We start from the raw sequence: 16,009 nt of genomic DNA on the forward strand, positions 1-16,009 counted from the left end.
AGACCTCATTACTAAAATTGAACATGTTTGGGTGGTCAGTTACTTCTGTATTATGTACCAAAATGATGGACTCAAGCAATAGACTGATAACCTTAGGTCATCATTAGGCGACTGTATGAGCAGTGAGATCAGTTTCAGCAATAAGTTCTTCCGATCCCATTTCTGGACACCTGAAACCTTCCCAAAATGACGATTTTCGAAGATTTAACCATTCTTCGTTGACACATAATGCATAATTTGCTAAAACTGTTTTCAAATTGTAGTCAAAGGTTACCTAAGGTGGCTAAATCTTGGCTTGACACCATCGTTTCTGCGTAGAATACAGCAGTATTAAACATGTTCCAATTTCATAATGAGGCCTTAATTGGACAAATGCCGTCGGCATCCTGCAAATCCGTTGGTAACGTCATGCGTACTATTTTTGGACAAATGTACCAGCAATACGTCTACATGATTTAGTGCATTGAAAAACTTTGCTGAACGCTGTGAATCAAATCAGTTACATGGATTTGAGTCCATTTTCGGACACCTGAAAAGTACTCCGCATTACGATTTTCAACACATTTCACCGTTATTCGTCGGTACATAGTGCATAAACTGCTTAAACTGATTTCATATTGCATGTCATAAAGATTCCAATGACTACCAAGGTGACCAAATCTTTGGTCGAATTCATCGTTGCGGCGCAAAATACAGCAGTATTTGAACACCAAAACATGTTCCAATTTCGTAATGAGGCCACGCAGAATAGCAGAATACAGCAGTATTTAAGTACTAAAGCATTTTCCAATTTCGTAATGAGGCCTTTTTTGGACGTATGCCTTCGGTATTGTAAAAATTTGTCGGTACTGTAATATTGACTACCTTTTAACAGACATACCAGCAATATATCCAGATGGTTATTTTCATTATCAAAAGCTCCTAAATACGTTAAATTACAGCAGAAACAAGGATCCGAGCCTAATTTCGTACACCTGAAAAGTCCTAAAAATTAAGATTATCAACACATTTCACCCTTCTGCAAAGTAGCTATAACTGATTTCGTATTCCTTAACACGATGACCTAATGTGACTCCAGTACCTCGTTTCGGTGCATATTACAACTGTATCTTAACATTAAAACATGTTCCTATTTCGTAATACGGTCTTCTTTCGGCGCGTGAGGTCGGCATCCTGAAAATCCGTAACCTATGCAATTTTTTCTTAATTATTGAACAAACATACCAGCAACATATTCTTATTGGTCAATGCATTCTCAAGTCCTTCCTGAATGTTGTGAATTACAGCAGTAACAAGAATTTGAACGTATTTCCTATTACATGTAAGATGACCAACATTACAATTATAAACAGTTTTGAACGTTTTTCCTCGGCACATTGCTCACCAGTTTCTTTAAATGGTTTAATTTAATGTTTCATACAGTCCCCGGCGATGACTTCGTGGATTCGCTCGAATTCACCGTACGAAAAAAAATCTGTCGTAATGGATTACACGGGGAGATGGGGCACGCGTACATTTTGGCTAAAACTTTTCACAAGTATCGGTATGTCACATCTACGCAGTGTCAATTTGCAACACCTTAAACATATGGAATGCCTACAGCCCAGCCCCCACAACCCCACAACAAATGATACATATAACAGCGTGCATATTATTTTTTTAGGATTTAGATGGCGTGTTGTCATTCAAAATAGTGCTGTTGTAGCAGCTGATGAAGACACCTTATCCGACGACTTTATTCAAGTGTATTCAGAAACTGGTCGTTCCCAAAACATTTATTTAGATAGAGATACGTATCATGTAGATGGATTCATGATATCGACAGAAACAGTGATTAACATGACAACCCCGTTCAAGATTAGAGTAAGCCACTTTGATCCGGACGGCCGCTCTCAGTGGTATTTAGATAGGGTAAGTACTGCTTGTAGAGCTGAAATATTCCCACCTGCCACAAAACCAGGATAAGAAATCATTGGACAATATTGCGTTAAATTGCCAAGTTCCTATATACGTGTTGCGATTTTGATAATAACCTTATTGTGCTCAAGGCAGTAGAAACGTAATTCAAATCGGCAATATCTGTTTGATTACAGACTTTCTCGTGCGATTTAAGTATTTCCCGACTGCATGATGTTTGTTTGAGCTAGAATAATAAAGTAGAGTTTAGATATAACGTAATCGCTCGTTAATTGCCGAATGCTGTTTACGGGTTCACTACATTATCTGTACTCAAAAGCCAAGTGCCAAAATCTGTGACATAACGGCATTAGTTTATTTCAGATTTTAAAAAAGCGGCAAATAGCAATATTTAATTTGTCAAATTTATGAACTACGATGACGTTTATATGAAGTACATCATTGTTGATTATCTATCTATTTCAGTTTTAGTTTTCGAGAGTGTATTTGTAATTTAAACCCAAGTGAATTAAAAAAAAATAACGTCCACTTAACAACCAGGTAGTTTAAAGATGAAAGGAATAAGTTACTTATACGTATACATCCAAAGATTCCGGATTGTTATCTCTCCCATCTGTAGTAGCTTAATGGCGTACAACAGTTCAACAATTCATTTTCTTGCAAGAAATTACTTATCTTAAAAATTGCTTGCATTTCCAAAATTTTAAATATAGAACCATTGAGAAAACCAACATAGTGCATTTGCGACCAGCATGGATCCAGACCAGTCAGGATCCATGCTGGTCGCTAACAGTTTCTCTAATTGCAATAGGCTTTGAAAGCGAACAGCATGGATCCTGACCAGACTGCGCAGATGTGGTCGCAAACGCAGTATGTTGGTTTTCTCATGACGCGGCTCAGATGACAGTTAGAGACAATTTCAATACACGGGGCATTCATCAAAGTAGTTACACAATGTATGTCTGGTGAAACGTTAAAAATGATATGCTTAAAATATATACAAATCAAATAAACTTATTCCAGCTTACATTCGTATTATGAGTTTAAGGCTGTTTTTCTATACTTCTTTTCTAGGTAACACTGTCCAATGAAGAACATGGTACCTTCACCTTTGACTGTAGTTGTACTATTCCTGACTTTGTCAATACCTGGATACCATTCCGGGACATTTCAGTGAACAGCCCAGATAATTTACTACCTTTGTTAGGTATAGCTAACTCATAATGTCGTGTTTATATATGCATAATGTTACAGTAAATTAATTGCATACACTATTTTAAAAGTCTGAGGGTTCAAGTTTAAAAAAAAACAAAACTATTCTCAAAATTCTAGCATGTGACTGTAAAATTTTGAAGGACCAGTGAAAATGCAATATTCTGAGAATGGTTTACGAGTTCACTTTTGTTGTAACAGCATCATGATACCAAATCTTTAAGTGATCAAAAGACATAAATTAATATGATTTTATTTGATAATATACATGTATATGAGTATGATAAGCAGAACGGTTACATTTCTACTACTGACATTTTATTTACGCATTGCGACCAACCAATTTTCGACAATTTGTTGAATTATGTTGCAGTAACAATTAAATAAAAAATACCTTCTAATTTGAAAACAAAATACAAAAGGCCATTTAACTTGTCGTATAGCTGTTTTTTCTACGTATTTTCAAGACTGGTACTAGAACAAGCTACCTATAACTCATTATTTGTCTGAAATATTTTGGCATATACACTTAATGAGAGTAAAGTGCAACTCAAAGTTAAGAAATCTAGGACATATTCATTGTCTAAATAAAAACTACAGACCCTCAACGGCAAGATTTTCAAGCACCAACATTTCCTCTTAACATTAATAACTTGTATTTACAGTAAGTTTTATCATTAATGGACGTATTTGGCCGTTTTCGAAATACCCTTTGCAGGTATGACCACCTATAGCATACGAGTGAGAACAGGCGTGGACCAAGATTCGGGAACAGCAAACAGAGTGTACATAGCAATATACGGTGAAACATCAGACACCGGAATTATTGAATTAAAACGACCATCTGGATATGACAAGCAACCTTTTCAAACAGGACATGTTAGTGCTCTCTAAAAAATCAATAAAATGTTAAAACTTTAAAAGTAAAGAAACGTGTAAATATTAACAAACATGTTAAAAATTTCTTTCAAGTAAGTAAAATATCAGACATATTGACGAATACTGTGAAGTCATTTCGTGGGGATAAATCCGTGATTTTTACTTTCATAAAATAATTTTAAGTGAGATTTTACTCGGTCAGTCAGTTTTTAAGTTTAATAACAGTCCATTCGCCCTTTCAGACACAATGGACTGTTATCAAACTTTAACACTGACTGACTGACTGATATCCCATTTAAAATTTAATTGGGATGTTAATTGTTCGTTTGGATTTAAATTCTTGGAGTTGCACGATCATGAAATCTCCATCCCATGAACATTGATAATTTCACAGTTACACATCTTTTTGTCAATCGTTAAGTGACTGCTTTAATTACCTTAGTTTTATCTTTTTAATGCAGGAAGAAATCAACTTCTAAAACAATAGAGTTGGCTGAGTAGTGGGTGAGGAGGGGGTGGGGGGGGGGGGGGGTCAGTTGATGGTGAATGTAATTCTCATTTTTACCAATTGTCAAAGTGACTGTGATACAGCAATTATTTTATCTTCAGTCGAAGTTAGGGGGACAAATAGAATCATGTGTTTATAATCTTTTGATTTTAACTGCATAGCAAATATCTTATTTGGACCGTCTTTATAAAAATGATAAAAAACGGTTAATACGTTCAGTCTTTTCTTTCATTTAGGTCGATGAGTTCACATACGAAACTGTTGACATTGGAAACATAACAATGGTCATGCTGTATCATTTTGGTACTTATCTTTATGACATGTGGTACCTGGAGGATGTAGCAGTTCAAACGTCTGAGTCTAACCAATCCACGACATTTGTTGTCAAAAGGTAGTACTAAAAGTGTCTCCCTTGATCCGGTCGTCCGTATATCTGTCAGTCTAGAAAATGCTAGAATGCTATTTGTAAAATCCAACAAAACAAAAGTGTGCAATCAGATGTTTACGTGCGAAACATATTTTTTAAGAAAAAATAGCCCTACAAGGATTTTAGATGAAAATGGCGTATATTGCGCGTTCTTGTAAGTAATTGAAGTTATCTACGTCTTTACTGATGAATATCTGTTTTTTTTTTTAGTAAATTCAGATCATTTAACATTCGTGATTTTCCGCGTTCAAGTGCAATTCCAGTGTAATTACATTTAATGTGAAATTATCAAGCATAATAAACATTACATTTCAATACACTTAAATGAAAAGTGTTGAGTAAAATAGAAATTCACTGGCAGATTTACAATTACCGCAAAATGAATTTAAATACGATTTGTGTTTGATCTTGTGATTGGTATTTTTAGCTGGATCAGAAATGAGGTTGCTGACTCTCAGCTTGGTGTATCTCTACCTGCAAAAGGAAGCGTACAACCATACTATGTAAACAGTGAGTCTCTTTTTTTTATAATCTGCGTAATTGATATTGTAACATAACTAGGTTATAACGAGATAACTTACTTTACGAACTAATAGAATAAAACACTGTTAAGTGTTAATACGTCATTATAAATCTTAATTAAATCATTGTGGCTATTTGATCTTGCATAAGACATTGAAAAGTTATTTTAATATTAAAGAACGAAGCTGCTCGGAGAACATGTTCCAGTGCTTGGACGGTTATTGCATCCCAAAAAGCTTGTACTGCGACCATTCAGTACACTGTCATGGTCCTTTCCACGAAGATGAACCTTTAATCTGCTCACCAAGAAATTTACGAAGGTCTTGTCTGGAAGTACTCGTTGACTCCAATTCGAGGGAAGATTATTACAATATTTTGTTTAGGAATAATGGTATGTATTGCAATTCATTCAACTAACATTATTTTAGTTATGAATCAAAACATGCCAGATTATTTCAAGGAATGAGAACGGGACAAGTCTCTCTTCTGTTTCGTTTCACCTTTCGATTAAGGTATCCGCTCCACAAATAAGCAAGTTCTATATAACATAACAGTGACATTATGAATATAAATATTGATGCCTGGTAAGCTCATATAATTTTGTCATCATTTTAAAGTGCATTGTCTACTGAAAAAGAAAATATACACTATATGAAAAAATATGTTATAGAATTTTTATTGTTTTACTTTATAGTTTTCATTAGAAATCCAGTTATTACAGTGTAATATTGATCATTTTGCAGTCACAAAACATGACTGTATTGATTCGTGCATGTTATTATGGTTATCTTACTTACCAATTCTTGTTCAGCAGACACCATTCTTTCAAATGATACCAAAAAATCCTTGGGTCACTAGGCATTGACGTTTGCGATTTTGACAGTCACGTCTGAAGACAGCCGAAATGTCTAACGAGAATACGTATTCGTTCGCAAATTGCCGAGTGTCATTATACGCACCCGCTACCTTTATTAATGTTAATAACATAGCGTAATGATGAACACATAATAATAACACAAAGTTTCATTTTAGAATGAAAGTGGGCACACCCTATTAACCTATATCATCCACGCCGAGTGATACGTCTATCACAGAGTTACAAAATCAATAACGCTGAGTAATGATGTTAGTTTTATTAGCTTTAATTCTTCATTTCAACTTCCCATTACGAGTATTCCAGTGCATGCACATGTGTAAATGCCTAAACGTAACATACAATTAATCCTTATTGCTGTCTTTGTGAAATAAAGAAGAATTCAAACGTTTATATTGGACGGTTATTGAAAATGATACGGAATTTGAATTCAACGGTCCATTTCAAAGTGCTTACAATAAAGTTTGAACATTTTAACTTACATGTCAAACGATCAGCCATCTTAGGATAATCCTGACAAGTTTCAAGTCTGGCCGTACTTCTACAACGGCGCTCTTGTCCTCCAAAGTGTCCCGGTTATGGACATGTATGATAAACTTTACCGCAAAGGAATTTTTTAAATGTTGTCCACATCGCTCAGGACGCGAAATATAGGATGCCGTTTTAGACGGAGGAAAATTGGATGTAAATACATCGAATACAAACTAGACTGATAATCACTGTCATAGATGCACTCGATATTAGGAAACGCCCTTCCGCATCAAACGTAGGTATAAGCAATGCATACTAAAATTAATTCCATGAACTTACAGGTCTAAAAAGCGAAACAAACAGCCAAACTTCAAAGTTTTTTGCATCACATTTTCCTCCATCGTAAACGGTATCATGTATTTTGACTCCTCGGCGGGCTTGGTGGACAACATTGCGGTAAAGTTTATCATACATGGTTATACAGTACTCTGGTCACTTTGGAGGTCCAGAGCGTCAGTGTTGAAGTACGGACAGACTTGAAACTTGTCAGGATTTTCCCAGAATAGTTGATCGTTTGAAGTGTGAGGCAAACATGTTCAAAGTTTATTGTAAATTGTGAATTGAGCCGTTGAATACAAATTTTGTATCATTTTTAATAAACGTCCAATATAAACAGTTGAATTCTTCTTTATTTCACAAAGATAGCGATCAAATTAATTGTATTATATGTTTAAAGACCCATCACGACATATATAGTGACCTGCTTTTTCCTCCTACATGAACTTTGGGCAAATCATTCTGATAATACTTGTATGATAGGGCCTACAACTATTCTACAAAATGACAGGTGGACAATTTAGGACCATCCTGAATTAATGTGCTTTCACAATTCAGTCATTCTCTTTTCAGTACAGTTTTATAAACATAGAATAATACTATTTTACACTATAGAAACAAAGTGTGGTCTAAACTCACCTTAATACATCAAATACTGTGCATACTACTACTTTAACTTAACAATATATTTAGACATTAAACACATTGTCTTGGCCTTATATATGCTACTGTCAGTTTGTAACTAGATACTTGTTATTTCTCATTTTCTTCATGCAAAACATGTATAATTACCATCATGGAAATACAAAACAATACAGTTACTTTGTGGCGCGTCTTGAAGCATTTTCATGTGTGTATTCACTATGATATCTTAATGGAAATTCGAAAGGAAAAAAATGAAGCTCAAAAAACATCACTACATGGTGTTAGTGATTTTGTAACTCTATGGTAGACACGTCACTCGGCGCGGGGGACATCAGGTAATATGGTTTGGTGGAATTTGTATGTACCTATAAGGATATTTTAAGAGAGAGATTATGCCAGATATTACTCATCAGTACTAAAACTATGATGTTTTTAGACTTCAGTGGATACTGTGATTGTAATAACTTCTAAATAAAACGGTATGATTGCATTGAAAGTAAAATCTTTTTTGCTTTTGTCGCATTTGATTATAAAAGATTTTTTTGTGTATCGTTATTAGATAAGCCATACGAAATCCATTGCTCATTCCGGGATGGTAAGTCAAGCGGTGAAGTGGTTTCAAAAATTCACAGTAATTTTGGATATTTGCAAAATGTTACAAGTGATTTGGATCTTACTGCTGCATACGACATTGATGACCAGGGAATAGATATACTAAAACAGAATTCAGGTCAGCCGTATTTTATTTATGATGCGCATATTGCACTGGATTTTTTTTTTGAACTTTTCTTATTGTTATTCAGTGCCCTTTACAAAATATTTACCTCCATTATTATTATATTCTAAATGAAAACATTAGCAAACAGAGATACAAAATGTCATTCTAGAATTCGATATACAGTTGAAACACGACATTTCAAACTCGCTTGTCTCAAAATTACGGCTATCACGAAGATATTTTCTAGACCAGTCCCGAAAACAAGTGCATGAATATCATTGTATGTCTAATTTCAAAGTAAAACGCTCAATCCCTTACATTTGGAGATACCGAATTTAAAATGTAAATGATACATGTATATATAAAAGTTCTTATAATAAATTATGCTGTCAAAAGAATCATACCGTCTGTTTATTCTCAGATTTCTGTTTACAAAGACTAGAAGTCGAGTGCATATTTACTTCATCCGGTGATCTAGGCAAAGCAGTAAAGTTCAGAGGTAACAACGGCAAATCATTTCAGCAGTTTACAAGTTATTGCAAAACAGAAGAGTAAGTAAAAACAAAGTAAACAGACGAATGTATTGTAATGATTCAAAGAGCAGAAAATAACATCATGAACCATTTATTTCGGAACAGTGTTACAAAATGTAGATCTACCTAATTAGGAGAATAAGGTAATAGTTCAGTCAGCAGACATTTTTTAATATCCAGTGCGCACCTATCACCTAGAGTAGTTTATTTTATAAACTAGCTTTAAGGCGTCCACATGAATACAATTTACTTGACTAAATAACATTAACTAAATGTGTTTGTAGAGATATATTCAAGATTAAATGTCATATATAACTACAGTGTTCCGTTAGGGCCATCGTGGTTTCTCGCTGTCGTGCTAAGGGCGAAATCGCGAAAACAGAATACATTGACGCGAAATCACGATGTGATAAAACGAAAACGCGATGCGATAAAGCGAAAACACGATGCCAAAAATATCGCGTTTTCGCGCTATTAATATCGTATTTTCGCCCTCGATCTCCCATCGAGCTTTCGTGTTTTCGCCTTCACGGTCAATAGGGTGAAAACACGATATTAAAAGCGATACATATTTTTCGCATCGTGTTTTCGTGATCTTGTATCGTGTTCTCGCGTTTTCGCCCTGTCAACCGCGAAGGCAAAACCGCGAAAACACGATGTTTTAATATATATGTTAGAACTTTACAGGCATCCTAAAGGTATGGTCTGATATGCAGAGTGATTGCCGATTTATCGTAGGTAGTAGGAATTATGGCCCTATTGTTTTCAATCTATAGTGTAAGTCCCATTGTATGCTTGAGTATGATAATAGGAATCACGTACTGTCGAACCTTAGTTAAAAGATACATACCTTCTTTTGATACATATCATTTGGCACATTGTACCACTCAATCCTTGATATGCGAACAATTCAGGGTATGGGATCTCGTGATTATGCAATGACAGAATTTGGATACCATACATGGATACAGATATACTGATACCGAAATACACTGAGCTAAAAACTCGTGTTTTATAGGTCACCTGAGTGTGTTCATCATTGTCTACTAGACAATTACGAACGATATTCAAATCATGGCTCCAGGGTCATATTGATCTCACCCAGGAGTCACTTAGTGCTACAGATGCTTATATTAGAAAACTTGTCTTCTTTTTATTTAAATGCAGTAAGCTGCATTTACCCAGGTGAGCGCAGGACCAGTTGGTCCTCTTGTTTATTTATTGCTTGGCGTTTGTTCTTTTAGATAAACCGAAGTCTGGAGCTGTTTTGTGCTGTTTCTTTAGGTATATCGCTTTTTAGCTTAAACGTCCTACTTAGTCCAAACACCTCAAGTGTTTGAACGAAGTAGAAAGTTTTAGTGAAAAAGAGATATATGGTCAGAAACAGCATAAAATAGCTCCAGACTGGGACATGTCTGAAAGAAATCAAAATCGCAAAGCAACAAAAATACGACTTTTACCTCTGTGTATTTCGGTATCTGTATCTGTGCATTTTAATCATGTGATCCCATATTCTGGAATTAAGTCCAGTCAAATACAGGAGGAAAATATTTGATGATTGATCTTAATCAGGTGATACTAGTATTTCTAGACAGAAGACAAACGGGGTCCGGTTTACAGATTTAATGAACTAAAATTTCTTAATTTCCTAATTAAAATTTATCATTGCTCTGCTAAATCCATACATGTGCGCCAGTGTTTTGACGTATGCATATACTGTTTTATTTTATGCTAACTAATGAAATACTGTATTCTATCAGTTAAGTATTTTTTATATCTCATCACTCACAACGTGAAAATATGAAATCTATATTTTCACACTGTGAGAGATATAGCTCCGTCCCCTCGGAACTACTTTTTTCAGTGGTGCATGTACATATACAATGGGTCTATCTTGTGCATATACATAAAACTACACAAAAATCAATAATAAATTTAATCAGTATTTTAATTCTGTACAAATACTATAAAAATCAGTGAACATGACTCATCACACATGCCTTCTCCCACTCTACATGCCAACAAAATGCAGTCTACTTTTCCCATGATATTTAGATTCAAAGCATATAATTTATGTAATAAAATAACACTCTAAGTAAAACAACTGGAACAGTAAAATACACTTAATTGAACCCTGCAGTTAAGTTAAGTTAAGTTTGATTCTATTCTATTCTATTCACTTGTTGTTGTTGTTATTTACTGAAATTTCTGATAAGAGTTCTTCCCCTCTCATAACCGCCATAATCCGTCTGCTTTTTTCAACAAAACAGTAAAAGTTAACTTAAACTTAACCTAAACTTAACTTAAACCTAACTTTAACAACAAAAAAAAAGGGAAAATGATACAAAATGGAACAAATCATTGATGATTTTTGGGAAGAAATTGATGAAGACACAGCAACTCAAATAAACTCAAGAGATTTATATTTTCCACCTTAAACTGAACAAAATGACCAAAATAATGAACCTGACTTCCCTGGTGCTGAATACACTGCAAATCCAGCTGGGACATTTGAACTGATTGAAAATAGAAACAAAAGGTTTGCTGAAGTATCATCTGATGCATTTCTGTTATTGAATTTCTGGATGAGAATGAAAATCAAAAAAGAAAAAAGAAAAAAAGGCAGACATTCAAGTTGTCCAAGCATTCCTCTCCACAAAAATGAGCAGCGTAACATTGAATACATACCGCCCACTGAGCTTAATGAATATTTGGCCGCCTACATCCTTTCTGTCAAGAAACGTGATTGTGGCGAGCATGAACCATCAACGCTACAGAGTTTTATGTCGTCTGTCGACAGATATCTCCGGGCAAAATGTTACCCAATACTAGTAAAGGACAGTACTGAGTTGACCAAAACTAGGTCAGTACTTCAAATGAAGCAGAAACAATTGAAGAGTTTGGGCAAGGGTAACAAGCTCAAAGCTGCAGAGCCACTGGAGCAAAATCACATTGATAAAATGCTAGAATCAGGAACTTTAGGTAATGCTAGTCCGTCTGCCCTTATCCATTCTTTGTGGCTAGTCTGTACCATTAATTTTGGTATGAGAACGGGCCAAGAAGTTCACAACCTGCGATGGGGTGACATCCAGTATCGAGAGGACGCAGTACTTGGGGAGTATCTGTTATACGACACGGAGAGGCAAACGAAAATAAGGACAGGGGCAAACATACGGAATATAAAAACAAAGAAACATATCAAACAGGGAATGCCACGCACCAAAAGCGCAGCCTCCTCAAAACGAACCCCCCAGATAAGGTATATTTTGCAATGTAGCAATTAGTGCAATATTTTATACTAGGCCAAACAATTTGTGTTTCTGGTCTCCTAGGTAAAACAATTAAGATAAAGGTCAGTATTTTTTTAAAAATATAATTAATTTAATTTAATTTAATTTTTTAATTTAATTTAATTATTTTATTTTTTAATCTAATAATTATTTTTATTTTTTATTTTCAAATAAGTTTGATGGCGACTGCAGGTCGGGAGACCACTCCCGAAAACACACATTTTTTGGCACACCCTTATCACCAGTTTTTGCACTTCTGTTCGTTTTTTTTTTCTCTCAATTTTCTAAATGTCCCTCAAGCATAATTTTTGTTTTATTCTAAGTATTGTCAATTTTTAGGCACACGAAACAAAGAGCTATAAAAATAGCTATAAAATAAATAGATCGGCAACTTAAAGGCATAAAGAGCAAATCTCGCCCAAAAAAAACGTGACAACTGAATGAGATCTCGTTTACCGGAAGTGACATGTTCTCCACGCGCCATTTTATATGCGAAAGCAATTATTCATCGGTAAATTAATTATCACCGTATGACCACGCTTCTTTTGATGGTAAGAAACGTGTACTTTGTGTCTTATTTCACATTAAACTAATGTTGTTTTAGAAGCTAACATGTATTTTAAATGTAGTTTTAAAGGTACAATTTGTAACTCCATGCTCGCCGATGTTTGCTTTTACTAAGATAACGCCGATTCACGCTCTGACACGAGATCACGAGATTACAGCCAGTTGCCATTCTGTGTAATTTATACTTCTTTGCACGAAACAAGCCCAGTACTGCTGAGCCACTACAGCAATCCCGTATGTCTTTCTGTAGCTGTCATGCAACTTCTTTTCCACTTGGTTTAGTTTCGATATTGTCAACTTCACTGCTTCTTTCTATATTTGAGCGACTTTGTTACCGAGTAGCCTAACAATATTTTCCAACTGAATTATTTTCCAACTTTTGATGCAGGTGCACCCAGTCACTGGTGTGTCGAGCAAAGCTATCAATCCCAAAAGATAATGCACTGTCGCATGCGTGTGATACCGGTGGTTGTCTGCAACTGGGTGTTGACATCCTGCAAGATAAAACTTTAAGTGTCAGACATTTCGCAAAATGAATAATATAATTAGTGCAAGTTAAGAAATACTTAATATACAGCATTTAACCTATTCATCGATACATTTCAACATACAGTCGAACTTCGATGGCTCGAACTCGAGGGTCCCGTGGAAATTAGTTCGAGTTTTCCGTTGTTCGAGCCATCCAAATGGCGGCCATTTTGAATTTGGGAATTCGAGGGCATAATGTGTTACAAACCTTACATCGTAATATATTGTCACATTTTACCTAAATGTGTGTATGATACGATGATGAATAAAAATCGAACGCTGAAATATGCTTTATTATTAATTTTCAAACATGACATAGATACGAAAAAAAAACACACACACATATAAAACACTGATATGATTATAAGAATTTGGTGAAGACAGCATCAAATGAAAAGCAAACCTTTATGAATCATAGTCCAGTGCAAATATTATCAAATATATTGCTTTCAAGTAGCCGACTTAGATATGCCCCCGTTTCCGGGTCCTTTTCTAAGTTGCTCAGCCATGCTAAAGCAGTACGAAAGATGACATCGGATCTCCCGTTCTTATGCAGAAAAAATCAAGACAGTCATTGCTCAATTATTTTAAATAATTCTATTCGTATAAATCAAAGCCCATTGATGCATTACAGCGAACGAAAGTCACTTTATTTAATTTGTATGCCGTATACCGACGCTAATTACATAAGCGTGTGAAAATTACGCACGCACCGGTTAAAGGGGAAGCTTGCCGCATGTCAGGCAGAGGTGTGAACAACTTTGTAAACACAAGCCATTCCGGCGACAAATTGTCTGTTCGACTGAATAGGTGTAATTATCACTGTATTTAAGCCGAGGGGACCACCAAATGAGTTCGAGAGTTCGAATTTTCGAAGTTCGAGCGATCCGAGGTAGAACTATATAGAATGAAGAAGGAATAAATTCGGGACCGGGAGAAGAGTTCGAGCGATCCCGGGTGTTCGAAAGATCCGAGTTCGAGCCATTGAAGTTCAACTGTATAATATTAGTTTTCAGCTGATTGAATTTTTCTTTTTAAAGAACTACGAAACCAAAGGCTTATGCAAGTTCTGATGCTCTAAAATGTGACCCAGACCATCTATACAAAACTTACGCTGAAAAGCGCCCAGTAGACATGATGGACCTGGACAGCCCCTTCTTTCTGTCGGCAGCAAATCAGGCACCAAAACCGGGACAAGATTGGTATAAAAGACAGGCTATCGGCATAAACAAGTTATATGCCATCATGAAGGCTGATTCAGGGATACCAGCTGAGGAAAGAATTACACCGTACAGGTACCAGACATTTATCATAATAAAATACAGGTATTGTAACAGTCGCAAATATCAAAATTACAAGATATTAACCTTATTCTAATGCACGCTTTGCTATTTAGGCATAAATCTAAAGATTAAAAAATTTAGACTATAATAATAAATATGTACATCTATTATATACGTTATAAATTTAATAGTAACAAATCTAAATTATGCAACCATTCGGAACCAACGCTAGAACAGAAGTGCGTTAGAATATAGAATAATTAATGTTACTTACCAATATTGAATGTAAAGAGCTACCCAACATCAATGAAGGACAGCACTGACTTCACAAACATGTTGAATTTACTTGTATCTCCCACAATTAGCATAATATTTTCATCATGGTCCAATTCTTCGATAAAACGGTGTTGTTGTTTTTTCGGTAATGTCTACTGTATCTGAAAATAAAAGCAAAAAACTATCACACGACTATTACCAAAATACCAGAATACTACCGAAATACCCTTGAAATAGCAAGGAAAAACGGGTACACTGCATTTCTGTAATTTCTGATATATTGCTTAGTCAAAATAAAAAAGACACACACAGAACATAAATGGAGCACTATGAACCATTCATGATAAACAAAACTTACATTAATCTTAAACGTTATCTAATAATAAAATGTAGTTAGGCCACAATTTTTATATTTTTCCTCGAAAGATTTTGATAGCATTTATTAATCATTTGTTTAAAATAATTATCAGCCGACAGATAGTGAGATAAATAATATTCAAAGGTTCATAGACATAGTGTCACATTTATTTCTCGTCCATAATTTTTAAGATTTGAATATGAAATACAGTGTACTCATGCTTTTCATGGCTATTTTGACGGTATTCCGGTATTTCAGTAGTATTCCGGTATTTTGGTTAGTTGTGTGACCCGCAAAAATATGAAAATCATAATATATCAGTAAGAAATGTTCATATTTTTCTTGTTTCAGTGCACGAAAACGGTTTCTACAGAAGCTCAATGACAGTGGTATACCAGCTCACCAGATTGTGAAAGTTTCTGGGCATAAAAACATAAACTCTCTAAATAATTACAGTAAACTGAATCCGGAACCAAGTAAAAAGATCTCAAATATCTTAGTAACTGGCAAATCCCCTGCTGAAACTGGTGATTCACAACAAACACCTGTGTCTGTTTCTCAGACTGTTGCACCCAGGCCACAATTTGCAGTAGTCCATAATGTACCTCCCTTATTCCCTCATGCTGTAAACTACCCATTCCCAAACCAATATCCCCGCAGACACC

The 16,009-nt window shown here is 35.2% G+C and overlaps 1 protein-coding gene across 1 annotated transcript in view; it reads left to right on the top strand.

Moving 5' to 3' along the window:
- Positions 1-3,849: 3,849 nt before the first annotated feature.
- Positions 3,850-16,009, top strand: part of LOC128558040 (uncharacterized) — a 37,751-nt gene continuing 25,591 nt past the window's right edge. Inside the window, exons 1-6 of the mRNA XM_053546812.1 lie at positions 3,850-4,008; positions 4,753-4,907; positions 5,371-5,453; positions 5,644-5,856; positions 8,351-8,521; positions 8,931-9,060. Coding sequence (XP_053402787.1) covers positions 3,850-4,008; positions 4,753-4,907; positions 5,371-5,453; positions 5,644-5,856; positions 8,351-8,521; positions 8,931-9,060 — 911 coding nt within the window. The remainder of the gene's footprint in view (positions 4,009-4,752; positions 4,908-5,370; positions 5,454-5,643; positions 5,857-8,350; positions 8,522-8,930; positions 9,061-16,009) is intronic.

This window comes from Mercenaria mercenaria, chromosome 6 (genome assembly GCF_021730395.1).
Source record: "Mercenaria mercenaria strain notata chromosome 6, MADL_Memer_1, whole genome shotgun sequence".
In the NCBI taxonomy this organism is placed as follows: domain Eukaryota; kingdom Metazoa; phylum Mollusca; class Bivalvia; order Venerida; family Veneridae; genus Mercenaria; species Mercenaria mercenaria.